At 70.9% G+C, this 24,437-nt stretch overlaps 1 protein-coding gene across 4 annotated transcripts in view; it reads left to right on the top strand.

Annotated features, from left to right (window-relative positions):
• UBR1 (ubiquitin protein ligase E3 component n-recognin 1) overlaps positions 1 to 24,437 on the top strand; it is a 98,911-nt gene that overhangs the window by 58,486 nt on the left and 15,988 nt on the right. For 3 of the 4 annotated variants that reach the window (XM_029077236.2, XM_029077234.2, XM_029077237.1), the window contains 17 exons: positions 68 to 170; positions 1,290 to 1,338; positions 2,200 to 2,354; positions 4,349 to 4,448; positions 5,401 to 5,510; positions 7,694 to 7,783; positions 8,640 to 8,824; positions 11,210 to 11,415; positions 14,283 to 14,376; positions 14,863 to 15,012; positions 15,156 to 15,253; positions 16,609 to 16,702; positions 18,959 to 19,107; positions 20,310 to 20,365; positions 20,903 to 20,999; positions 22,487 to 22,554; positions 23,768 to 23,918. In XM_029077236.2, the coding sequence (XP_028933069.1) occupies positions 68 to 170; positions 1,290 to 1,338; positions 2,200 to 2,354; positions 4,349 to 4,448; positions 5,401 to 5,510; positions 7,694 to 7,783; positions 8,640 to 8,824; positions 11,210 to 11,415; positions 14,283 to 14,376; positions 14,863 to 15,012; positions 15,156 to 15,253; positions 16,609 to 16,702; positions 18,959 to 19,107; positions 20,310 to 20,365; positions 20,903 to 20,999; positions 22,487 to 22,554; positions 23,768 to 23,918 (1,955 nt within the window). The remainder of the gene's footprint in view (positions 1 to 67; positions 171 to 1,289; positions 1,339 to 2,199; positions 2,355 to 4,348; positions 4,449 to 5,400; positions 5,511 to 7,693; positions 7,784 to 8,639; positions 8,825 to 11,209; positions 11,416 to 14,282; positions 14,377 to 14,862; positions 15,013 to 15,155; positions 15,254 to 16,608; positions 16,703 to 18,958; positions 19,108 to 20,309; positions 20,366 to 20,902; positions 21,000 to 22,486; positions 22,555 to 23,767; positions 23,919 to 24,437) is intronic. The other variant, XM_029077235.2, reaches the window with a different exon arrangement.

Below are 24,437 nucleotides of genomic sequence, written 5' to 3'. Positions count from 1 at the left end.
TTCGTCGTCCGACCCGGTGAACCGCGAGGACGGGGAACCGATCTCTGTTCCTTTCGCATCCGTTTAGGCGACCGGGGGTGTCGGGCCACGGAGTTTACGAGCTGAGGGACGAAGCCGCGAAGGAGTTCAACGTGTTCTTCTATCACTATTCCAAAACGCAGCACAGCAAGGTGGGGACCCAGGACCGTTTGCCTTCTCCTCGCCCGTCCGGGCTTCTCCTCTCCTCCTTCATCATGTGGAAGGATCCGTCCGTCTCCCGTTCCGTGAGACGGAGGCAGAGATCCGATCCGGGGGCCGCGGGGACTGGGAAAGGGGGTCTTCTCGACCCCGAAGGGGAACCTCGGGCCCCGTCCGAGGCCCCGGATGAGCGAGACCGGCGGTCCCGGCCCCGGGGCGAGCGGGTCGCCCGCCTTCGCCTCCGTGGGGGGGGGGGGACGGACGACCGAGTCAGCCGAGGGACGCCGGGAGGCCGTACGTCCGCCCGGAGCGGCGGGGACCGTGCCTCCGTCCGCCCCGGTGCTCGTTAACCTCTGTCGCTCCGGCCCGATCCGTGCGGCGTGGTGTCTGCGGGCGCTCGGGGCAGCCGAGGAGAACCCGCGCCGGGCCCGCGTACGGAGCGGCTCCCTCACGGCCGTCGTTCCCGGCGCCGGGGTAGACGGGAGGGGTCCCGGTCGGGCCCGGTCCCCGTCCCACTGCGGGGGCGGGCCCGGCCTCGATCAGATTTTAGAGAGGAAGGACCCGGGGCGCCCAAGGCGCCGCGGGCAGGCCGCGGAGCCGGTGTTAGGACCCGGCCCCCCCCCCCCCCCCCAGCGACGCCGCCGACGCCGCCGGTGTCGGTTAAGCGCTCGCCCGGGTGCCAGGCACCGACCCGAGCCCCGGGGCGGAGGCGAGGCCATCGGGTGGCCCCACGTGGGGCTCACGGCCTTCATCCCCGGGGAGGGGGGGGGGCGGGGGCGGGGACCGAGGCCCGGAGAAGCCAAGGGGCTCGCCCGGGGGTCTCCCGGGCGGGATCGGACCCCGCGGCCCCCGCCTCCCAAGCCCGGGCCCGCGCCGCTCGGCCCCCTCCGTCTCTCGGGTCCCCGACCCGTGCCCCGTCCCCGAGGCCGCGCCGCTTCCATCTTCCGTATTCTCGAGCCGACGTGTGGGTTTCCGAATCGGCTCTTCACCGACGTACGCGGCCCGGGTGCTCCCTTGCTTTCTTCCCACCGCCTTTACCGTCCGCCGCCCTCCCTCTCTGAGCCGGTACCGGCCCGTTCATCCTGCGTTTTGTCGGACCGTTCTTCCTGCAGGCCGAACACACGCAGAAGAAAAAGAGAAAACAGGAAAACAGAGACGAAGGTAAAGGGAAGGGCCGGCGAACCGAGCGGGTCGCGGGTCTCGGGCGTCCGAGGAGGGCGTCGGAGCGTCCCGCCCGCCCCCGGGCCCCCCGGGGTCCGGCCTCGGTCGTCGGTCCCCGGCCTCGGACGCGGGGTCGGGTCGGGCTGGAGGCCGGACCCGCGTCTCTCTGGAGCGCCGAGGGGGTTCCGTTGCGTGTAGAAGGTTCACCGTCGCCGCCCTGCCGCGGCGGCGTCGCTGTCCCCCTCCTGGGTCGAGCCGACGGAGCGCGTCGCGCGCGCGAAGCTCTGACCGGAGGCGCCTGGGGGAGCTTACGGAACAAAAAAGAGCGGGTCCGGCTCAGGCGGCTCACGGTCGGCACCCGGCTAGATGGGCGCGGGCGCGGAAATCCCCGGCCCGTGTCCGCGAGGGGCCCGGGTGGACGCAGGCGGACGTTTCGGGGGTCGGGCGGCGGCGGTCCCGGAAGAGGGCCTCGTCTTTGAGAGTCATCTCCGAGGGAGAGAGAGGCGGCGTTCAGCGAGCGGAGGGAAGGAGGGCGATCCCGGGCCGGGCCCGGCGGGCCACGCGCAGGCGGCGGCTCTCGGGCGGAGGCGGGAGGGACCGACGGGATGCTCCGTTCGGAAACGCGGAGAGCGTGAGCGGGGGCGGGGCGGGAAGAGCCGGCGGCTCGGGAGCGGGGAGGAGTTTCGCGATCGTCGCCCGGGGTGAGGATCGGTTTCCCGTCCGCGGTGCCCGACGGGGGAAGCGGGCGCTCGCCCCCGAGAGAGCGATCTCGGGGCCCGCCGGCGCGCGGCTCCCCTTCCCCGTGGGTTCCCCCGCGGGAGTCGGAGGGGGTCACCTGTCTTCTCCCGGATCTCCCCGCAGCTCTCCCCCCGCCCCCGCCTCCGGAGTTCAGCCCCGCCTTTGCCGGCGTGGTTAACCTCCTGCACTGCGACGTGCTGATGCACGTCCTCAGGACCGTCTTACAGCGGGCGGCGGACCCGGACGACAGCTCGTGGACGGAGGCCATGATCCAGATGGTACGGTTCGGGTCCGCCCCCCTCACCCCTCCAGATGCAGGGCGCGGAGGGATCCCGAGGCGAGGGGACCCCCCGCGGGCCCGTCCCGGGGCCGGCCCCCGCCTCGGCCCCGTCCCGGAGCGGAGCTCCGGCCCCCCCTCTGGCGCCCGGAGCCCGCGGGACCTCGGACCCTCTGCCCCGGGCCGGGCCGCGGCCGGCGCCGCCTTCCTTCCTTCCTTCCTTCCTTCCTTCCTTCCTTCCTTCCTTCCTTCCTTCCTTCCTTCCTTCCTTCCTTCCTTCCTTCCTTCCTTCCTTCCTTCCTTCCTTCCTTCCTTCCTTCCTTCCTTCCTTCCTTCCTTCCTTCCTTCCCTTCCTTCCTTCCTTCCTTCCTTCCTTCCTTCCTTCCTTCCTTCCTTCCTTCCTTCCTTCCTTCCTTCCTTCCCCGCGACCTGACGCTCGCCGCCGGGGGGGATCGGGCTCGTCCCCGGTGCCGCCCGGCCCGGCCCGGGCGCGGGGAGACGCCCCTCCGGGATGAGCCGATCCGAAACGGTCGTGTCGCGTCACCGGAGGCGCTCCCGGAATCCCCGGACGGGCCGCGGCGGGCTCGGAGACCTCTTAATTCGTAGCGGTAGTGAAATAAATAGCCGGGCCCGTCGGAGGACGGCCTCTGGCGCCGGGCCGGCGCTGCTCTCCCGGGGACCTTCCGGGCCGGGCCTCCTGGACCTCGGCGCCTTGTCCTCGGGCTCCGTCCCTGTCCCGAATGGGTCATTCGATCGTGTTTATCGAGCGCCTGCCGTCCGCGGAGCGCCGTGCTCAACTCCTCCCACGGCGTCATCGGCGGAGTACTGGAATTACCCGGAGTTAGGGCGGGAGCGCCCCCCCGCCCCCGACCCCCTCCCGGGCAGGTCGACCGGGCTCCCGCCCGCGCGCGGGGCCCTGTGCTGAGCACGCGGGGGGGGATACGCCGGACCCTCTCCCGGCCCACAGAGAGCAGAGCGTGATCTGCCTAGATACACGTGAACACGCGGATGAATATGGATGTGTACGGAGGAGCGGCGGGGCTCGGTCGCGAGAGCCCGGGCTTGGGAGTCAGAGGTCACGGGTTGGAATGCCGGCTCTGCCACGGGCCGGCCGTGTGACCGTGGGCGAGTCGCTTCACTTCTCCGGGCCTCGGTCGCCTGGTCCGTAAAATGGGGCTCAACCGGGAGCCTCGCGGCGCTCGGCACGCGGTGAGCGCTCGACAGCCGCCGCCGTTAGCGTCGTCGTCGTCAGTTACGTCGCTCGCTGAAGATCCTCGGGTCGAGAGCGGATCACGACACGCTGCGATGAGCTTTTCCCCCCTCGGGGTAAGCCGGGGCGCGCGCTCGTGTCGAGCGCGGTCCGTCTCGGCACCCGGCCGCCGTTTCTCTAACGGCAGACCGGCTTTAGGCGGCTCTCATTTCGCGTAGACTAATCCGCCACGGGCTGCCGCTCTCTCGATCTGGAGAGGGCGAGACCGTGGGGAGCCGCCAGGTGCAAGACCCCTACCCAGGCAGGGGGCGGATGTCCAGATGGGAACCCGTGGGCTTTGCGAGCGTCTGGATGGATTGTCGGTCTGACCCAGTGACGCCTGGCCTCCGGTGAGCGCGCTTGGAAAGGCCTTTTCAGTTTCGCGGGTGCGCCCCGGTAGCGCGTCCCGGCAAAATTTTGTCCTGCCAGGAGCGAACCCGACAAACACGCCTGAGCGACCTGCGGCGTGGACTTTGCTCCCCGCCCGGGTGTGATATTAGGGAGACGAGCGCTAATTCTCTAGATCTCGCCGCACGGGATGAGCGGTCACTCTTTAGGCCTCGCCGCCTGCGTCAGGTGCCCCCGGGCCCCCGTTCCGCGGGATCCCCTTCTCTCAGTTATTTCTGCCGTCGGGTCAAGATTCAGCGAGCGGCGGTCGGCGCGCCCGGGACGTCTCGTACGGCGTCCCCCCCGGATCGGTCTCCGAGGGAGGTTTCGCGGCTCTCGTCTTCTCCCTCCTCCCTCAGGTGCTTCACCTCCTCGCCCTGGGTCTGCTAGAAGAGAAGAGCCAACTCCAGAAGGCTCCGGAGGACGAAGTGACATTTGACTTCTATTTCAAGGCGTCGAGTTAGTACGGTCGGATCCGCGCGTCTCCCTCCCTCGTTGGCCGGGACCGGCTTCGAATCCGGGCCGCCGCCGCCTGCCGTCCTGCCGACCGCGCGAACCGGACCGGATGGACCCCGGGCGCGGGCGGGCGGGAGTCGCGTGTTCCAGACGGCGAGGCCGAGACCACCGTTCCTAAAAGCTCCCGCCGGAGGCCCGGCCCCGGCCCGCGACCCGCCCGCGGTCGCCCAGGTGGAGTCCGGTCCGTCTCCCGGTCTGAGGGAGCCGAGCGTCTGCCCCGATTTACGGACGGGCCGGCGTGTGGAGCTCGGGGTCGGTCCCGGGACCTCCGACGACCCCTCCCCGCCCCGCGGCGATCCCCCGGTCGTCCCGGGGCTGCGGCCTCTGCGCGCCCGGCACCTGGGAGGGTTTCCCGAAGGCGGGGCTCGTCGTGCTCTCCGGGGACGCGGGGGCCTTCCCCGAGTCGGCCGATTCCGGTCGCCTAGCCGGCGACGGGCGGGTGGGGAAAGGGTGACCGCTCCGAGCGAAACGTAACTGGCCGCGCGGGGATCTTCGCCGCGCCGGCTCCTCCCGTCGCGTCTGCTGAGCGCCCGCCGCGCGCGGAGCGCTGGGGGAGTGCGGTTCGGCGACGGCCGGGGGGGGGGGGGCGGGGGGGCGGTCGCGGGCCGACGGCCTAGGAGGGGATGTTCGCGATCACCGGTGGAGGAGAACGACGAGCACGTCGGCCGAGCGCCCACTGCGCGCGTGGAGCACGTATCGAGCGCCGGGGGAGGAGGAAGAGGATCGGGTTGGCCGGCCGGGACTCGTTTTCCGGACGGGGGAACTGAGGCACGGGGACGTCGGCCGGCCGCCGCGCGAGGGGATCGGGATCCGGGACTCCGCGCTTGCCGCCGCTTCTCTGTCGGGCCGGGGGCCGGCGCCGGCGCACGTGGGGACGCCTCGCTTTCTCCGACAGGGATGGGCAGTTCGGCCGAGAACGCCCTCAACATCCAGATGCTTCTGGAGCGACTCAGAGGGATCCCCCAGTTAGAGGCTCAGAAAGACATGATCGCCTGGATACTGCAGGTGCGGACGAACGACGCCGGCGTAAGGGCTCTTAGACGTACCTTTGTTAGGAGGGAGGATGACCACGACGGGACCGGGCCTCGGGGCGGACGAGAGGTGATCCGGTCGGACCCGATCCCCGCCCGGGGCCCCGGCTCTCGGTAAGGGAACGGCCGTTCTCTCCCCGTTTCCGAGATGAGGGCCCGGGGACGTCGGGACTCGCCCGCGGTCCCCCGGCTCCCCCTCGCTCCGTCCACCGGGCCTCGCCGCCGCGCGGAGCCCGGTCGGGGGACGCGGTCCCGCCCCGCGGACCGACGGGGGCCGCGCCGTGAAATCACCTGGGCGGGACCGGGGGGGGGGGGCGGGCGGGGTGAGCAGACGGGGCAGATCCGAACGCGAAAGCGACACAGAGAGGCAACGGGGGCTTCGGAGGGGGAGCTCCCCTAGCCTCCGGCGAGGCTCCGACGGGGGGCCGGCGGGGGGAGCGGGCGATCGTCGGTCGGATACAACGATGATGACAACGTTGGCATCTGTCAGGCGTTTGCCGTGTGCCGGGCACCGTTCCGAGCGCCGGGGTGGATACGGGGCGCCGGGCTCACGGCCTCCGTCCCCGTTTGACGGACGGGGGCACCGAGGCACAGAGACGCGACGCGCCTCGCCCGGCGGAGCCGCCATCCGAACCCCCGCCCTCCGACTCCCCGGCCCGGGCTCCCTGCCCCGAGCCGCGCGGCTTCTCCCGGAGGAGATCCGGGAAGGAGACCCGGTGACCGGCTGCCCCGTCCTTTCCGTTCCCTCCCCCCGCCGCGCCTCGGCTCGCTCCGTCCGGCCCGGCGTGGCTCGAGCGGTGATCCCGCCGTCACGGGGGACGGTCCGTCGGGGGTATCCGTTGAGCGTTCGCCGGGTACGGGACACCTTGCCCGTCGTGAGTTCGGTGTACGTTCAATATACGGGGCTAAATCTTCAGTACATCGTCTAGAGAGACGTGCCGTGGGGCCGCGGGCGGGGGGAGCGACAGATGCCCCGGATCCGGGGGACGAGGGGGCCCGGTTCGTCCGTTCGGTCGCATTTACCGAGCGCTCGCGACGGCCGGTTCGGCAGCGGACCGACGCCGTCCCCGCCCGTCGACGGGCTCGCGGTCCGATCGGGGACGGCGCCCCGGAGGAGCCGGGACCTAAATAACGGCCGGGAGGGCGGCGGCCCGGCTCAGTGCGCCAAGAGTCCGGGATCGTGGGTTCGAATCCCGGCCCCGCCGCCCGGCAGCTGGGACTGGGAGCCTCCCGTGGGCCCACCCGAGGCCCCCGTCTCTCCCCCGGCGCTTAGAACGGTGCTCGGCACGTGGTGAGCGCCCGGCGGATACCGACGTCTATTTTCTCTTTATACGGAGGGGGCGGGGAAGGGGGGGGGGGCGGGGGGTCAGCGGCTAGGCGGGACCGCCTGGTTTCCGCGCAGAGGCGAGCTCTACCGTTCCGTGAGGCTCGGTCGGACGGGGCGGGGAGAACGGCCGAAGGGGTCATCGGGTGCCCGTGATTTCAGCGCGTACGCCGGGCCCAAGAAAGTTCCGTTCTCCTCGGACCGAACGTACGGAAGCCCGCGCCCGGGCGGGATCGTCGCGGTGCCGGGGAATCTCCGCGTCGGTGGGATTCACCGAGCGCTCACCGCGTCCCGGGCACCGTAGCGAGGCGGCGGGGCTCGGTGGAAGGAGCCCGGGCTCGGGGGTCGGAGGCTGCGGGTTCCGATCCCGGCTCCCGCTTCTCAGCTGCGTGACCTTGGGTGTGTCCCTTCACCTCTCTGGGCCTCCGTTCCCTCGTCCGGAACAAGGGGGTGAAGAGGGGGAGCCGTCACTCAGCCATTCATTCGAGAGCGTTGGTCGAGCGCTCGCTACGCGCAGGGCACCGTACTCCACCCCCCCACCCTCCCCCCCCCGGCAGTTAGGCCGGCGCTCGGCGCGGAACGGGTATCGGCGCCGTACCGAACGCTCGGGAGAGGGGGAGGCAACGGAACCGGTCAGCGCGGTCCCTGCCCGCCAGACGCTTAGAGGGGTGGAAACGGAGAGGGCTTCTGCCGGGCCGGCGCCACGGAATGGGCCGCGTCGCCTCGGCGGGTGGAATCGGGTGGCTCCCAAGGATCCCGTAACCCGCCGCCCGCGGGTCCGTCCCCCGGCCTCTGTCTCGGTGCCTTCCGGACACCGCGCCCTCTCCTCGCAGATGTTCGACGCGGTGAAGCAGCTGAGAGAGAAATCCGGCGCCACTCCGGGGCCGGTCTCGCCGGGAGCCGCCGCCGCCAGGGCCGCCGAGGTGAGCGCCGATGACCGCGGCGTCCGTCACGGGCGCGCCGGGGTCCCCGCGCCCCGCTCGGCGCCGGAACCGACGCTCCGCCTGCGCGGGCCTCGGTAGGAGGCGGGTGGGATCTCATCCCGCTTTCCCGATGAGGAGACCGGGGCCCGGAGAGGTTAGGCGGCTCGCTCGTGGATGCGCGGCCCTGCCGGGGTCGGAACGCGCGTCTCGGCTCTTTTCCGCTGGGCCCCGCTGGCTCCTCTTCGGGAAGAGCCTCGTAATCTGAGGGAGCCCCCCGCCGGTCCCCTGGAATCGGCGTCGTCTCGGGCACCGGGGCGACCGGGACTGGCCGAGGGCCTTCTCTCGGGGAGCCCCGGCCCGGCGAGCGGACGGAGGGATCGGCGCCCCTTCTCTTCCTTCCTCTCGGACGGGGGTCGCCGCGGATGCGGCCCAAGTTGAGAAAACGGAGAGGAGAGAAGAGGGGCCCGGGTGGACGATTAAATCGGGAACGCGTAGACGCGCGAGGTGACTCTCGCGAGAAGCGCGGGGAGAGGTTTGACGGGGGGGGGGAGAGATGAGCTCTGGTTGGAGGAGAAGAGGAGAGGCTGGAGCCCGAGGAGTTGCTCCTTGCTCATCCGGGAGCCCCTTTCCCGGGAGAGCTCGTATCTCCGCAACCCGGCGCGGGTCCGACGGGCCCGTTGGATCTGGTTTTTTGGGCTTTTTTTTTTTTTTTTAAAAGGACCCGAGGTCGACCAGCCCCGGGGCCCCTCGAGGTCACCGACCGGGGTCGGGCCCGGGCGGTCGCTTGGGGCGGGGCGGTCGGAAGAGCCGGAGGGGCGGCGCCGAGACGGCGTCCGGTTGTGTCTCCCCCGCTCAGACCACTCAGGACAGAGAGAAGGCGGAGCGGAAGAGGAAGGCGGAGGCCGCCCGGCTGCACCGCCAGAAGATCATGGCCCAGATGTCCGCCCTCCAGAAGAATTTCATCGAAACTCACAGGCTCCTGTACGAGAACACGGCGGAGACCCACCGGGGGCGCGAGGAGTCCGCGATGGAGGCGGAGGGGTGAGCGGTAGAGGCGGCGAGAGGCGGGACGGGGCCGCCCGGTCCGTGCCGTCGGGGCCGTTGGACCCGGCCGTCCCCCGTCGGGAAAGGGCGGGGCTTCCCCCCCCCCCCCCCCCCCCCGGGGGGCGAGAGGGCCGAAAACGCGGCCGCCCGATTCCGCGCTCCGGGCAGCGGGCCCCCCGGCCGCTCCGAGATCCCCCGCCCGGCCGTCCGAGGTCGGGGGGGGCGGCGGGCCGGAGGGAGAGTCGAGCTGGGGCCTCGAGGCGGTCGTCGCCCGTCCTCCAGCCGGGCGGGAATCACGTCCCCGCGAAGGGCGCTGCGCCGTCCCGGGCCCGGTCGGGCGGCTCATTCGTTCCCGGAGCCGGCGCCCTCCCCGGGGCGGCGGGGGGGGCGGTCGGGGGGACGTCCGGTCCGACCCCTCGGACGGAGAGCGGTCCCCGTTCGGGTCCCGGGCCCCGTCCTCTTGGACCCCGGCGGGCCGAGGCCCTTGCTGGACGGAGCCGGAGATGGGTTTTAGGGCGCGGGTGGAGAGGTGGGAGAGCCGGGCGGGCCCGGTCGGGGGAAGGGGGGTCCGAAGGAGAGGAGTCGGTTGAAAGGAAAGCGGGGGGAGGGACACCGGACGGAGCAGGGTTGCCCATCAGGGGTACGGAGAAGAGCGTCGGGGTACGTAGGGGAAACGAGAGATGCGGACGCGGGCGACGGGCCCCGGCGAGGGGCGGAGCGGGGGTCGCCCGACCCGCGGGATCGGGGCCGCTCGACTCAGCCGGCCCCCCGTCGGAAAGAGCGGGGCTCTTCGCCCCCGTTGGGCCACGTCGGGGACCTTTGGGTGGGACGACAGGGCCGGAGATGGGGGCGGGGGGGGGGGGGCGGTCGGGTCTTCTCCCCTCAGACTCCCCTGAGCGCTCGTCTGCCCCCGGAGAGCGCTCCGTAAACCCCGCCGCCGGAGCGACGGGGAGATGACGGGGACCGCGCGGGGGGCCCGCGCGGCGGGGTGGGGGGGCGGAGGATGGAATCGTGTGCTCCGGTTTGATCTGGAGCGCCTCGGGGAACTGATTCGTGAACCCCGGCGGTGCCGATTCCGGCGTCGGGCGCCGTATCCGTCGCTCGGGGGAGCGCGCCGACCCCCTCCTCCCCCGTCGGGTCTACCGAGGGGTCCCGTCGGTTCGACCTTCCCGGTCCCGCCGAGACCCGCCCTTTCCTCTCCGGCCGAGCGGCTGCCGCCTCGCTCGGGGCCTCCCCCGCCTCGATTAGTTTATCGGCCCCCCCCACCCCCCCCGCCCCCCGCCCCGGCTGACCTCCCCGCTCCGGTCGGCACTTGGCTCCGCTGCCCGGGTCGTCTCTCTCCCGCGACGCGGGGGGGGGGGGGGCGGGCCGTCCCCTCCTCGGGGACCCCCGGCCGCCTCGCCCCCTCCCGCCTCACCCCTCTGCTCTCCCGGCCCGCGGACCCGGCTCCTCCGGTGCCCGCCTCCGCCCCGGCCCTCGGTCTCCCCCGCCTCGCCGCCGGCCTCTCGCCCCGGAACGGCCGGACGGTGACTCCCCCCCACCTCCGAAGCCTCGGCGTGGACACGTCTCCTCCGAGAGGCCTTCCCGGACCGAGCCCTCGTTCTCTCTCTTCCTCCTCCCTTCTGCGCCGGCCCGACCCGCTCCCTTTATTCGCCCCCCCCGAAGCCCCCCGGCGCCCGCGTCCGTCACCGCCGTCGTCTAGATCGACGTCCGTCCCCCCCTCCGGGCCGTGAGCTCGTCGTAGAGAACGTGTCGTGCCGTCCCCTCCCGAGTGCTTAGCCCGGCGCCCCGCGCGGAGAGGGCACTCGATAAATACGACGGACGGCTGGCGGGCCCGCTCCCCGCCCACCCCGAGCTTGCGGTCTGGAGGGGCCCCGCGGGATCTCGACGTGGCACCGGAGGGTTTAAAACCCCGCCGGGGGGGACTCGCGCCGGACCCCTCCGTCGTCCTCCTGGCCCGGGACCCCCTCCGCCCCCCGCCTTCGAAGCCGCCGTCGAGGCCGCGCCCCCCTCCCGGAGGCCCGTCCCGACTGAGCCCCCTTCGCCCTGGTTGCCCCTCCCTCCCGGGCCACCCGGACCCTTCGGGCACGTGGCGTTCCCACCGCCCTCGGCCCCACCGGGGTCCCGGACGTCTCCGTAAACCGTTCGTTCGCGTCGGCGTCCGTCTCCCCCGGGTGAGCTCGCCGCGGCGGGCGGGGACCGCGTCTTTCGGCTCCGGCGGCCGGAGCGGACCGCGGGGAAGGAGGGGAGAGCCGGCGGAGGGAGGGAGGGAGTCGTCGTCCCCCCCCCCCCCCCCCCCCGTCCTCCCGTTCCTTCGGCGCGCCCCGTCGGGAAGGGCGGTCCCGAGTTCTCTTCTCTCCCCCCCCCCCCCCCCCCCGGCAGCGCATCCGCCGTCGCCGCCGACTCCAGGATCGCTCTGGGACCTGAGCGGGGTCCCTCCCTCGGTGAAGAGGAGGTGCTCACCTGTATCCTGTGTCAGGAGGAACAGGAAGTGAGACTGGAGAACGCCGCCATGGTGCTGTCGGCCTGCGTCCAGAAATCCACCGCCCTAGCTCAGCGCCGGGGGAGGTCCCCGGGACCCTCGGCAGGTAGGCTCCCCGACGCGCCCTCCGTCTGCCGCCGGACCCGGCGGTCGACCGTCGTGACGCCCTTCCTCCGCCTCTCGACCTCGCTGCGGCCGAACCGTTTCGCGCGGGGAGGCGGGGGCGGGGGTCGTGTCTCCTCCCCCCGGACCCTCCCGAGCGCGCCGCGCGCCGGTCTGCGCCCGCAGAGTGCTCCGTAAGGCGATGGGGAGACGCCGCGGGGCAGGCGAGGGGCCGACGCGGAGGAGGGGGCGGAGGAGAACCCGGGCTTCGTGGCTCCTCTCCGTCTCGCCCGCGGTCCGTCCCCAGCGCCTCTCACTCGGGGTCCGGAGGGAGCCGGCGGCGCCGGTCTCGATGGCGCTTTTCGGATGAGCCCCCACTCCTTGACGCTGAGAGGGTTCGCCCCGCCTCCGGCGCCCTCGAAACCCTCAGCCCCGCCCCCGGCTCGGTCGGAGAGCGTTCGTTCATCCGTTCGGTGGTATCTACCGAGCGCCTCCCGTGTGCGGGGCAGCGTCCCGAGCGCTCGGATCGGACAGGTCGGCGACAGAGAGGGACGGTCCCCCGCCCTCTTGACGGGCTCCCGCCCTAATCGGGGGAGACGGGCAGACGAGAACAGTGGCAGTAAATCGAGTCGAGGGGACGAACGTCTCCTGAAAACAGTGGCGACTCGACGGAGCCGGGGCGACGTACGTCGCGTCGGACAGAATGTAAAGAGGGCAGATACGTACGGTCGAGCGGACGGGCCCGGGGCCCAGGGGGCGGGACGGGAGAGGGGGAGGAGCGGAGGGAGGCGGGGGAGGAGAGGGTTTAGCCGCGGAGAGGCGAAGGGGAGGGTAGAGGGAGCGGAGGGAGAAAGGGGGGAGCTCGGCGTGGGGAGGCCTCTGGGAGGCGGCGGGCCGCAGGTGGGGATTCGGAGAGGGGAAGGGAGAATCGGATTGGCGGAGGCGAGGCGGGAGGGCGTTGCGGGACCCCGGGAGGACGCGGCCCGGGGGTCGACGGCGGGACGGGCGGGACGGCGGAAGGAGAGGAGGGAGGAGAGGTAGGAGGGGGCGAGGGGATGGACGGCCTCGGAGCCCAGGGCGGGCCTCTTCCCTCCCCCCTGTCCTCCCTCCCCGCCTCCCCCTCGCCTCTGCCTCGTCCCGGCCCTCCCGCTTGGCTGCCGGGCGGCCTCGGGCGAGCCGTTCCGCCCCGGCGCCTCGGTTGCCTCGGCCCGTGCCACGGGGATCCCTTCTTAAAACCAGGCGGGACGGTCCCCGCCCCGCCCCGGCGCCTCGCGCGTAGGACGGTGCGGGGCGCGGAGTAGGCGCTTCGGGAAAAAACAAAAACACGCCACAGCTGTCGTCGTCGTCGTCGTCCTTCCTCCTCCTCTTCTTTTTAGCGGTCGTTATGGCGATGGTGTTTATGGAGCGCTCACTCTGTGCCAAACGCGGCAGCGGGCGCTGGGGAAGACGCGGGGCGGTCGGGTCGTCCCGGTCTTAATAAGAAATGGGGTCGGTATTTGTTAAGCGCCTGCTGCGCGCAGAGCGCCGTTCTGAGCGCCGGGGGAGATGGGAGGGGATCGGGTCGTCCCACGTGGGGCCGCCGGTCCTCGTCCCCATTTTACGGAGGAGGGGACCGAGGCGCGGAGAAGGGAAGTGACTCGCCCGCGGTCGCGCGGCCGACCGGCGGCGGAGTCGGGGTTGGAACCCGCGACCTCCGACTCCCCAGCCCGGGCCCTTGCCACGAATCGCCGACGGGGGTGACCGGGGCGCGGAGAAGCCGAGTGGCTTGCCCGAGGTCGCACGGCAGGCGGGGGCGGACCCGGGATCAGAACCCGCGTCCCCCCCGAGCCCGGGCTCTCTCCGCTGAGCCCCGCCGCTCCTCGTTAGTAGCCGTCTTCTTCTTCTTCTTCTTCGTCTTCTTCTTCTTCTTCATGATGGCGGTCACTGTGATGAGAACAGTCCGGTGGGGAGTGCCCGGAAATAATTTACAGATTGGAAGAGGCAGAGGCGGATGTGTGTGAAAACGGGTCACGTCCACTCGTGAGGCGGCGCGGCTCGGCGGCGAGAGCCCGGGCTGGGGGAGTCGGAGGTCGTGGGTTCGAATCCCGGCTCCGCCGCCCGTCCGCTGGGCCGGTCACTTGGCTTCTCTGGGCCTCGGCGACCCCGTCTGGAGAGCGGGGGTGAAGGCCGAGGGCCCCACGTGGGACGACCTGGTCACCTCGATTCTCCCCCAGCGCTTAGGACGGCGCCCCGCACGTCGTAAGCGCTTCGCAGATGCCGACGTGGCCGTTATCACCCTCCCAAGCCGGCGTCCCAGCGGCCTCCCGAGAGGAAGAGCAGATAGACACGACCGTGGCGCTCGTCGAGCGCTTCCCGTGCGCCGGGCCCCGCCCTGAGCGCCAGGAGAGCTTCCGGTCGGACACCGTCGCCGGCCCCCGTGGGGCCGGCGGTCTCAGATAGGAGGGGGCCGGGTTTTAATCCCCGTTTTACGCATCGGGAGGCCGAGCTCCCCAGAGCAGCGGCTTGCCCGAGGTGACGGAGCGAGTAGGCGGCGGAGGTGGGGTTAGAACCCGGGTCCTCCGACTTCCGGGAGCCACCCTCCTCCTCCTGGCCCCGGAGATCCCGTCTTCAGACCGGCCCTGAGACGCGGCGACGGGACCCTCGGGTCGTTCCCTGCGGGGGCTCCCCTGACCCTGACCTTAAATCGGAGGATCAGCGGTGTTCAGCGGGCGCGGAGCGCCGTCCCGGGCGCTTGGCCCCGGAGAGCCCCGCTCCCCGCCCTCGAGGAGCTGAGGAAGCGATCCGCGCCCCGGAAGAGAAACCCGGCGAAGCGGTGCTTCCGTCGGGCTCGCGTTACATCCTCCGCACCCGCGGCGTCTGTTTTCGTGCTAGAAGTGCCGGATCCCCTGTTCGTGGCCCCGGACCTGGCTTGCGGCGCCCACGTCGGAAGTTGCGGTCACGTGATGCACGCTTCCTGCTGGCAGAAGTGAGTCGTTCCCTCGCGGCCCCGGCGGGCCGGGGGGGGGGGGGGGGAGGAACCCCATCCCAAGGCGCGTCGGGGACGCCGCACGTCGTCAGCGGCTCCCGGATACCAACGTGGGTATCCCGAGGCCGCACGGCCGAAGCCGTGGGGACCGGGGGTCCCCCGCCGTAGCCGTCGGGTGCCGCGTCGGGGCCCTCCCGCCCCGGACCCGGAGGCGTTGGCCGCCGCCCTTCTCCGTCCCCCCTCTCCTGAAGCGGAGGCCGGGCCCCGGGATGACCGCTGGCCCCGTTCCCGGGTCGGTCCCGAATTGGGCTCAGGGCTTCACTCGGGAGGCGGAGTGGGAACGGGCGAAGCCACCGACCCCGGGCCCCCCGTCTGCCTCCCGGGCCCCCGGACGCTCGTCCGCCGCAGCTCCGCCGTCGTCTCCCCGCCGCCCGGAGGAGAGGGAGCCGAGGCGGGGATTGACGGCCGTCCTCTGGGACGTCGCAGGTACTTCGAGGCCATGCAGCTGAACTCTCGGCAGCGCCTTCACGTGGAGCTCTTCGACCTGGAGAGCGGAGAATACCTCTGTCCCCTGTGCAAATCGCTGTGCAACACCGTGATCCCCATCCTGCCGCTGCAGACCCAGAGGATAAGCGGGTAGGTCCGGCGGGCGGCGGGCCGGTCCCCTTAAACCGGTAGCCCCGCGGCGCCGGCCGACGCCGGCGGGCTCCGGGGACGTCCGCTCGGCGGTCCCGGTCCCCGGGGCGGCGCCGACCGGGCTCTGCGTTTTCCCTTCTCAGCGAGGACGCCGAGGCCGTCTCTCGGCTTCTCACCCCGGCGCGGTGGTTGGACGTCGTCACGGCCAGGATAGCGGGCTACGAGGAGAAAAGCGCCGAAGGTCGGCCCCCGCGCGTGGCTCCGGCCCCGGCCCGCCGCCGGCCGCGCGCGCGCGCGCGCTGCGTTTTCTCGGGGGGACGGGCGGCGCCGTTGGGTGGGTTCCCGAGAGACCCTCGTCTAATAGAGCTTGCGCCTCTTGGGGGCACGTGCCTCTCCGAGGGCGCGCGGGGGGACGAGGGCAGCCGGGGGATGGCTGGGCACGTGTGATCGGGACGCGGAGGGGTGGGAAAGAAAGGCGGCGGGGACCCCGAAGGGACGTGAAAGGCTCTCGGTTCTCCCGCCGGCGCGGCGCCCCGCACGTAGTAAAGGGCTCTCTAAATCCCGTGACCTTCCGCGACTCCCCCCGCCTCGAGGACGCTTGTACTCGGTCGACTCGCCCGCACCCCAGACTCTCCGTGTCCGAAACGGAACCCCGCGTCTGAAACCCCGAATCTCCCCTCACCGTCGGCGCCGCCGCCCCCCTCCTCTGCCCGTCTCTCTCGTCGGCCCCGTCGCCGGACTCGTTCGCCGGCACTTCCTGAGCGCGCGCGCGCGCTGCGTGCGGAGCACTGCCCCGAGCGCGTGGAGTGGACGGTTCGGACACGGATGGGTCCCGGAGGCCCCCCCCTGCTCCATCCCGACCGCTCCAGCGCTGGCCCGGGCCAATTGGAGCCTCTCCCGACTCCAGGCCGTACCTCGCTGGGCTGCCGCGATGATTTTCTGAAAAGTCGCTCTGCCCCCGTCTCCGGCAGAAGAGACCCCTCACCGCCGCCTTCGAGGCGGCTCTCCCGCCCCTAGCTGACCCCGCCCGACTCCCGCCGGCGCCTGCCCGGCGAGACCGCGCGGTCCCGGGGGGCGGGGACCGTGTCCCCCGGGGGTTCAGTGCGAGGAGGCACTCGATAAATGCGGTCGAGCGGCGGGGGTCGGGATCGCGGCGTTGGAATCCCATCCCCGCCCTCGCGGAGGTTTACGGGACAGGTTAAATGGGAAGGCCCAGGCCTGCCAACGTCAGAGCCCCCCTCCCCTCCGGCTCGCGCCTAACCTTTCGGACGGTCACTCGTTCGTTCGGTAGCGTTTGTTGAGCGCTTACTATGTGCAGGGCACCGTACTGAGCACTTGGAACGAACAGGTCGGCAGCAGATGGAGACCGGTCCCTGCCCTTGGACGGTCCGGTCGGGGGAGAATACAGTCGAGATCGGGAATGGCTTTCTGTTCCTCCCGGACCCCGTTTCCCCAAACGGCGTGAATTCCTGGGTCATTCCGGGACGGGGAGTTACGGGCGCCTCCCGGCCGGGAAGGGGAGAGGAATGGCGACGAAAAGGGTGCGCCGGGATTCGTTTGTAATTCCGTCCGCGCGCGTCTCTTTCCATCTGTAAGGAGAACAACCTGAAGCGCCGCCCGGGGCTCAGCAAGGAGCCAGCGATTCTACTTCGGAATTCCACTCTATCCTGAGCTTCGGGATCCAGCCTGCGTAAGTGTGCGGATCTCAGCCCGGGGACCGTCAGGAGGGGGGACGCCGAGCCCATTTGCCGTCGCCGTGAGGCCCGTCGGGACCTCGGGGCTCTTCCGAACCCCCGGGATCTCCAAGAGCCGCGGCGGAGCTCCGACAAACCCGCAGGGTCTTCGGTGGGCCGGCTTCTGATTCCCGCGGGGCTCGGGCACGTTGGCGATGTCGTCCCTCCCCCCGGCCTTTATTTCGGCGGCCGGGCGACGACCCGGCGCCTCCGCTTGGGAGGAGGCGATTCCCCTCGCTCTCCACGCCTTCGCCGTCTCCCGGGCGACCCACGCGGGCGCCGGGGCCCCGGGGGATCGGGGCCGCCCGCGGGACTCGTTCACCTATCGAGCGGGGAAACGGAGCGGAACTCCGAGCCCGACCGCGTTCCCCCGGCTCTGCCGCTCTTCTCCCTTTTCCCGGCTCCCTCTCTTTTCCTCCGTTAAGCGCTTACGATGTGGCAGACACCGTACCGAGCGGTGGACTAGATAGACGCAGCGCGGCTCAGCGGAAAGAGCCCGGCCTTCGGGGTCAGGGGTCACGGGTTCGACTCCCGGCTCTGCCGCCTGTCAGCTGTGCGACTGTGGGCCAGTCGCTTCGCTTCTCCGTCCTCCAGCCGCCGTTCCGGTCCTCTCCCTCCCCTCTCGCGCGACGTCCCGGGCCCCGGCCCGCCCTCCCCGAGATCCCCCCCGGAGAGTCCCCGGGGGCGGGCGGGCCGCGGTAGATCCGTTGCCGGCCCGTCCCCCTCAGAGATCGGAGCTCCCCCCTCTTCCCGAGTCCCGACCGGGTGGGATTCCTCTGGGATCTCCTCTCGCATCCCTTTGCTCCTCCGCTTCGGATGTTCGTCTCGCGGGTGCCGGGGTTTTTTTTTTTTTTGAATAACGATAGCGACGATGACGTTGGTGTTTGTCAAGCGCTCGCCAGGTGCCGAGCACCGTTGGAGGCGCCGGGGGAGATTCGGGGTCATCGGGTCGTCCCACGGGAGGCTCGCGGTCAGTCCCCATTTTACGGATGAGGGAACTGAGGCCCGGAGACCCCAAGTGACTTGCCCGCAGTCGCGCAGCCGGCAAGCGGCTCTTCCCGTCGTCCCTTAGCCCTTTGGGTTCGTTTCTCGGCTTCGCGCTTCCCGTCCCTTTTCGTCCCTATCCCGAATTGCTCCCCGTACATTTCGCCTCCCTCCGGGGAAGCCTCCTTGTCCCTTCCCTGGGCTCCGCGAGCCTTCCGTCCGTGGGTTCGGTTTGCAGCTGATTTACTCCGAAGATCCCCGGCGGATCCCCCCCCCCCACTCCCCTCCTTCCCCCTCAGCCTGAGGTCGCAAGTCCTCTTTTGGGGAACGAGGTCGCGCGCGATCGGCCTTTTCTGGCTCGTGGTTATTTGCTGAGCGCCTAGAGTTTTCTAAGCCCGGGGGCAGACGCAAGCTCATCCGGTCCGACGGGAAGCGGCGGGGCCTAGTGGAGGCCCCCGGGGACCCGACCTCTAATCCCGGCTCCGTCGCTTGCCCGCCGCGACCTCCCCTCCTCCGCGTTGGTTTCCTCGTCCGGCAAATGAGCGGCGGATGCCGGCTTCAGACCCCCTGACCTGGCCGTCTCGTCTCTCGGCCGGCGTCCGGCCGGCCCGACGGAGCGCTTACTGCGTGCCCGGGAGGCACGGCCGGGCCGCGGACGGAGACGGTCCCTACCCGGCACCGGGCTCCTCGGCACGTTAGTGAGCCCTGAACGGGTACCGTCCCGATCGAGCGTCGGAAGATGAGATTCCCCGTCACAGATTGGACTCGGGGGTTCACTGAGCGCTCACTGCGTGCAGAGCGCTGCACTGACGGCGTGGGCCAAGTACGACCCGATCGAGGTGGTGAGCGTGATTTCCGCCCCCGTCTCTTACTGGTATCCGTGAAGGATTTACCGCGGTGCGGAGCGGCGAGTTGAGAGCTTGAGGTATTTAGCGTTCCCTTCGTTTCGCTAACGAGCAGGGATGCGATTCGCTTTCTCGGTTCCGGTGGTGTCGACGCCTCTCTTCTGTTGTCCGCGGGCCCGTGAGCCCGCTGTCCGGCGGGGATCGGCTCCGTCCGCTGCCCGGTTGGGACCCGCCGAGCGCCCGGCACGGCCCCCCGCCCCCGGAAAGCCACTCGACCGCGTGAGGGTCGGTCGATCGCCCCCCCCGCCCGCCGGGGACGTCGAGTCTAGAGGGGAAACGGCCGTTGCCCCGTCCTCGTTGACGGCTCTCCGGCTTGCCTCCTAGAGCCAGGTACTCCAGCGGCAACAGGGAGATGCTGGTTCTCTTCGCCACGACGATCTACAGGGTCGGCCTGCAGGCGCCCCCCAGCGAGACGGATCCCCGCATCCCGGGGATCGTGTGGAGCAGCTGCGCCTTCACCGTCCAGTGCCTCGGTACGCCCCGGGAGGGGGCCGGGGCGGGCCGGGGTGGAGAGCGCCCGCCCCCCCGGCCGGAGATCTCCCCGGCGGCCCGGGCCGAAGAGCGGGTCCGGGGTGGGCGCCGGCCGGACGCGGGCCGGCCGGGACGCGCGTCGGGAGCGCGAGGCCGATGGCGGAGGTCGTCTGCGGCCGGCCGGACCCGCCGGGGGGGGGGGGGGGGGGGGAGGGCGAGCGGCAGGAGCCGCTAGCCGGGCCCCGGGAGCAAGCGCGGCCGGGCGGAAGGGGCGTCGGCCCGGGCTCCCGTCCCGACGCGGCCGCTCGGGCCGGGTCTCGCTTCGCCCCTCGAGGAGCCGTCCGTCCCCTCGGCTGTAAAGCGGGGCTCTCCCCCCGCTCGGCCCGGACCCGCCCCGGCGCTTGGAACGGTGTCGCGACAGAACCTTCCGGTTCTCTCTTTCGGGACGCGGATTTACAGATGGGGTTGGGTGGCCGCCTAGGCCGGGGGGCTGAGGGGCCGGGCCCCGGTTGTACGCTGTCGAGATGAGAATTCCAGAGCGTGGGGGGAAAGGGGGATTTACACCTGAGCTAGCGCCCGACTGCCGTGGCCCGCGAGACGGGCGCGCGTCGGTACGGAAGCCCCGAGAGGCGACGGTCGGGAGGACGCGACCTGGCGAGAGGGCGGGTTCGGGCGGAGCCGGCCTCTCGGCGGGGACGGAACCCGGAGCCCGCGAGGAAGACGAGGTGGGACGGGGTCGGAGGGGGAGGGACTTTTCGGGAAGAATTTCGGGCCTCGGGCGAGAGGTCGACGGAGGAGACGGGAAGCGGAGGTCGGGGGAGTTGGGGAGGAGCGAGGTACGTGAGCGCCGAGCTCCCTCTCGGACCGTCTCGCGCAAACCGTCACTCCGTCGGGTCAGAGGGGACCCCGGACCGAAGCCCTCTCCTCCTCCTCCTCCTCCTCCTCCTCCTCCTCCTCCTCCTCCTACCGTGAGCTCGCTCCGCGCCCTGGAGCTGGGAGCCCTGCTCCTCATTCTCCGGGCGACGGGGGGGAGCTCGGCGCCTCCGGCCCGCCGAAGCTGCATCGGGGAGTTGGGGCCGAGAGCCCGCCCGGGGTGGGATCCCCCGAAACCCAGCGCCGACCGCTTTCGGGAGGGCCCTCCCTCAACTCTCCGTGATGCCGATGGACGTTCTTTCCTCCCCCCCCCCCCCCCCCCCCCATTAAGAAAACCTCCTGGGAGACGAAGGGAAGCCTCTGTTCGGAGCCCTCCAGAACAGGCAGGTACGGATGACGCGGAGAGCGAGTCTGGGGTCGTGGCTCGGGGCGGCCCCTTCTCTCCTTGGGAACCCGCCGTCCTCACGCCGTACGTTCCGCCGCCTCCTGGCTTGTACGGGTGACGCCGTCCACAGCCGCTGTCCCGCTTCGGCCTCCTCGGTCAGGCGTCGGCTCCGGGAGACCCGTTCTTCTGCTCAGGCCGTGCGGAGAAGGCTCTGGGTCCCCAGTTTCCCCTTTCACCCCAGCGCACGCTTTCAAGGGGAAAGGGAACGGGCTCCCAGCGGGCTGGAGGTTCCCATTCTTCCCCTCCAGCGGGGGCCGGGTCTCGGAACCCCACCGAACTGGAGAGCTTTCCCTGGGCCTTCGGACCCCCTCGCCTCTCCTGCAACACGGGGATTTCTACCCCGGGCCCCGGCGCCCCGTAAGCGCCTGACGATCGTTATTACGGCTGCCGCGTCCTTCGGCCGCAACGATCTGAGCAGATTCGCTTCCCTTGTCGTTTTCCGGTATTTCCCCCGCCCCTCCTTCCTTCCAATAATCCAGCACAGCGGTCTTAAAGCCTTGGTGCAGTTTACCGTGGCCCAGAGGATCACCTCGCCGCCCGGCCTGATACGGAAACATCTGGTCCGCCTTCTCTCAGGTAATAGCCCCGTTTGGCCGCGCTGTGGTTCCCCTCGTTCTCCGGACGTTACCGACGGCCCGACGTGGGGCCAGAACGTCCTCGATCGTCACTGTCAGCGGTAGGATTCGATCACCGTCGGCGTCCGCTGCGTTGGGGGCACCGTTTCGGGCCCCGGGGCGCCTAGAGCACTCCGTCTCTGTACCGCAGAAGTAAAATACAGAAATCTACGTCGGGTGGAGAAGAGAATGCCGATTTTAGTAGCCGCGCTTGCCCGGGGCAGATACGAGATATCCGGGTCCCACACGGGGTTCCCGGGCTCAGTAGGAGGGGGAACGGTCACCGAATCCCCGTTCTGCACCCGGGGGAACTGGGGCGCAGAGCAGTCGCGCGACCCGCCCGAGGTCACGCGGCCGGTACGAGGCGGAGCCGGGATTCGGTCCTCCGCCTCCCGGCCCTGTGCTCTTTCCGGAGGTCTGTCTCCCGGTCTACCGGCCAGTTGAGAAGGGTCCCTCAGGTCATCCGTAGGCCCGTCTGGGCGGGCGCCCGGGCCTAGGATGCCTCGGCGTGTCTCCGACCCTTCTGGCTTGCGGTATATCCTCCCCGCTTCCGGCCTTCCGACTGGCAGGGCGGAGAAGAACCCCCCCCCCCCCCCCCTCACGGAAACCCGCCTTCCCGTTCGTTTCGCCGTCCTCGGGCTGCGCCCGCCTCCTACGGCTCCCGGCTTGCCAAACTCGGGAAGGCCGGAGCGGGGAGAACCGAGGGCGGAAGGCCCGTCCGCTTCGTTCCCGGGGCGTACGCGTGCGGTCGAAAAACCCCGGGGGGGGTACCCCGCCGTAGGAGGCGGAATAGACAGCGCCGCCTTGCCCTGGGCGGATCCCGTTGGAATCGTCGTAGGGACGGAAATGACGATAAGAACGGAACCCGGGGAGATCGGACCCGTGGCCCGATCAGAGCCGGAACGGAGTCGGAGAAGCCCGTTGAGCCGCCTCTCCCTCCCAAGGCGGGCGGAGAGAGAGAAATTTGAGAGAAGGGGTTTCCGGCCTCGTCGGAAAATCTTCCCGGCGACGTGCTGAGATGGCTCCCGGTGCCGCCTAAATCCTCTGGCTCTCTTTTCACTGGGGATGGAGAACGGCGGGCGGGTTAGCCTCCCCTTTTGGAAAGGCCGCCGGTGACCCGAGCCTGTTTCTAGTAGTCACTCCTCCCTCGGCTCTCCCGTCCCCTCGGTCTCCTTGGACTTCTGAAGCCGGGCCCCCTTTCGTTTTCTGCACCGTGGCTTCGTTGCCGACCAGATCTCGCCCTTCTCCCCACGAAGAAGCGGAGGTTTGAATGGGGGCCGTAGGCGGGTCCTCTCGAACTTGTTAGCGCGATGACCCGCGGACGGCGTTCGAGACGGAAATGACCCGCGCCGCCTCGGACGGGCCAGGTCAACGTGTCCGTATCTGTCGCGGGGAAACCTCCGGTCGATTTACTGACGTAGACCCTCTTGCCGTCCCCGTCCCCGACAGTGCTTCTTCCTAACCTGGAGGCAGACGACACCCCGTCCCTTCTGTCTGTGGATCTGTTTCACGTTCTGGTAAGTCGCCCACCGCCGGAGTTTCCGTTGGCCCCCGTCGTCACCCCGAAGGAATGCCGTTTGGCGTCTCCGGCCCGGTACCGGCACAGGTGATGATGACGACGTTGGTGTCTGTTAAGCGCTTACTGTGTGCCGAGCACCGTTCTGAGCGCTGGGGTAGACGCCGGGGGAATCAGGTCGTCCCACGGGGGGGCTCACGGTCTTAATCCCCACTTTCCGGATGAGGGAACCGAGAGGTGAAGCGACTCGGCCCAAGTCACACGGCTGACAGGTGGCGGAGCCGGGGTTCGAACCCATGACCCCTGACTCCAAAGCCCGGGCTCTTGCCGGTGAGCCACGCTGCTTCCCTGCGATATACAGAATTAAGACAGAAATACAGTTAGGCAGAAATACCGTTCTGCTCGGAACGTAGAGATACCCCTCGTCTTCGTCTCTCTCTCGGTGCCTCTTGTGAGTTTGGGAGCTCATGGACGACGGCTGCAAATAGCAGACAGAAAGCGAAGGGGAACACGATGATCTCTCTCCCGCACCCACCCACTCCCCCCCACGCAAACACACCCCACGTGCTCTTTACCCAAGCTCGCGAGCGACTTGGGCGTTGCCAAACTGCGCGTCCCGTGGGGCGGAACAACAGGGGGGGAAGGGGTCCGACCCGGGCCGCGACGAAGCCGTCGAGGGAAAGGGACCCCCTGAGCCCCGGGGGGGGAGGAAGCTGGAGTTAGGAGAAGCATTCCCGCGCCTCGGGCCCCACGCCAGGTCGGGGAACGTTGCAACGGGGGGCTCTGGGCCCCTGGGCCCATTAACCTGAGCCAGAGGGCCTCGCGGCGGGGAGCGGGGCGGCCGCTCGGAGGCGGCGGAGGCCGGTGGCGCGCGGCCGCGGCCCCCACCCCTTCTCGGGACCCGCCGCCGTTGGCCGGCGGCGGGACGAGAGAGCCCTCACGGGATTCAGAGGGCTCGGCGGTGGCTCCCCCGAGGGCCTCCCGCCCGCGGGGTCGCCCGCGTTGCCCCTCGTCTCTCGGGGGAGATACGAGAACAGGGAGGGCGTCGCGGGCCCGAGGTCTGCGGCAGGCAAGCGGGAACGCCGGACGGAGCCGGATCCGCTCGGGGCCTTCGGCCGTCAGCGACCGGACTGACGCGGCGTCGGATCGAGGCGCCGGCCCCGGCGCGTCCGGCGTCCGCGTCACCCGCCTCGGCTCCGGTTTCTCTTGGGCAGGTAGGGGCCGTGTCCGCTTTTCCGTCTCTGTACCGGGAGGACGCCGTAGATCTGCAGCCGTCGACGATCAGCGCCTCTTACAATCACCTCTACCTCTTCCACTTGGTGACCATGGCCCACGTGCTCCAGATACTTCTCACCGTCGAGACAGGTACCGATTCGGCCGCCGCCCGCAACAGCGGCCCCCCGCCCTTTCCAGCGTCGGGAGGGAGAGTCGTAGGGGCGGGCCTTCCGCCTGCGTTCTGTGGCCTAGGGCGTCGACGGGGCGCCCGCCGGGCCCCGAGCCGGGGCGCCGGGAGAGGTACGAGGTAGTGGAACCGGGCACCGTCCGTGTCCCGCGTGGGCCTCCCGCCCGCGCTCCCCAGGTGACGGGCGAGGTGACAGGTTAGGTGACTTGCCCGAGGTCACCCGGCCGGCAAGCGGCGGAGCCGGCCTTAGAATCCAGGTCCTCCGACTCCCGGGCCGCGCTCCACCCCCTTCGGCACCGGGCTTATCCGCCGCGCTCTGCGGAGTTGGTCCCTCGGGCACGCCGAGGGGTGACGAGCCGGCCCTTTCGCCGAGAAACGACTCCGTCGGGGCAGCGTAGCCCCAGCCGACCCCCGTCACGCGTCCATCCGGTCGTATTTATTGAGCCCCCGCCGCGTGCAGAGCGCCGTGGCCTGGAAGGTGG

Source organism: Ornithorhynchus anatinus, chromosome 13, assembly GCF_004115215.2.
Source record: "Ornithorhynchus anatinus isolate Pmale09 chromosome 13, mOrnAna1.pri.v4, whole genome shotgun sequence".
NCBI lineage: Eukaryota > Metazoa > Chordata > Mammalia > Monotremata > Ornithorhynchidae > Ornithorhynchus > Ornithorhynchus anatinus.
This window is presented reverse-complemented; position numbering and strand designations above follow the sequence as displayed.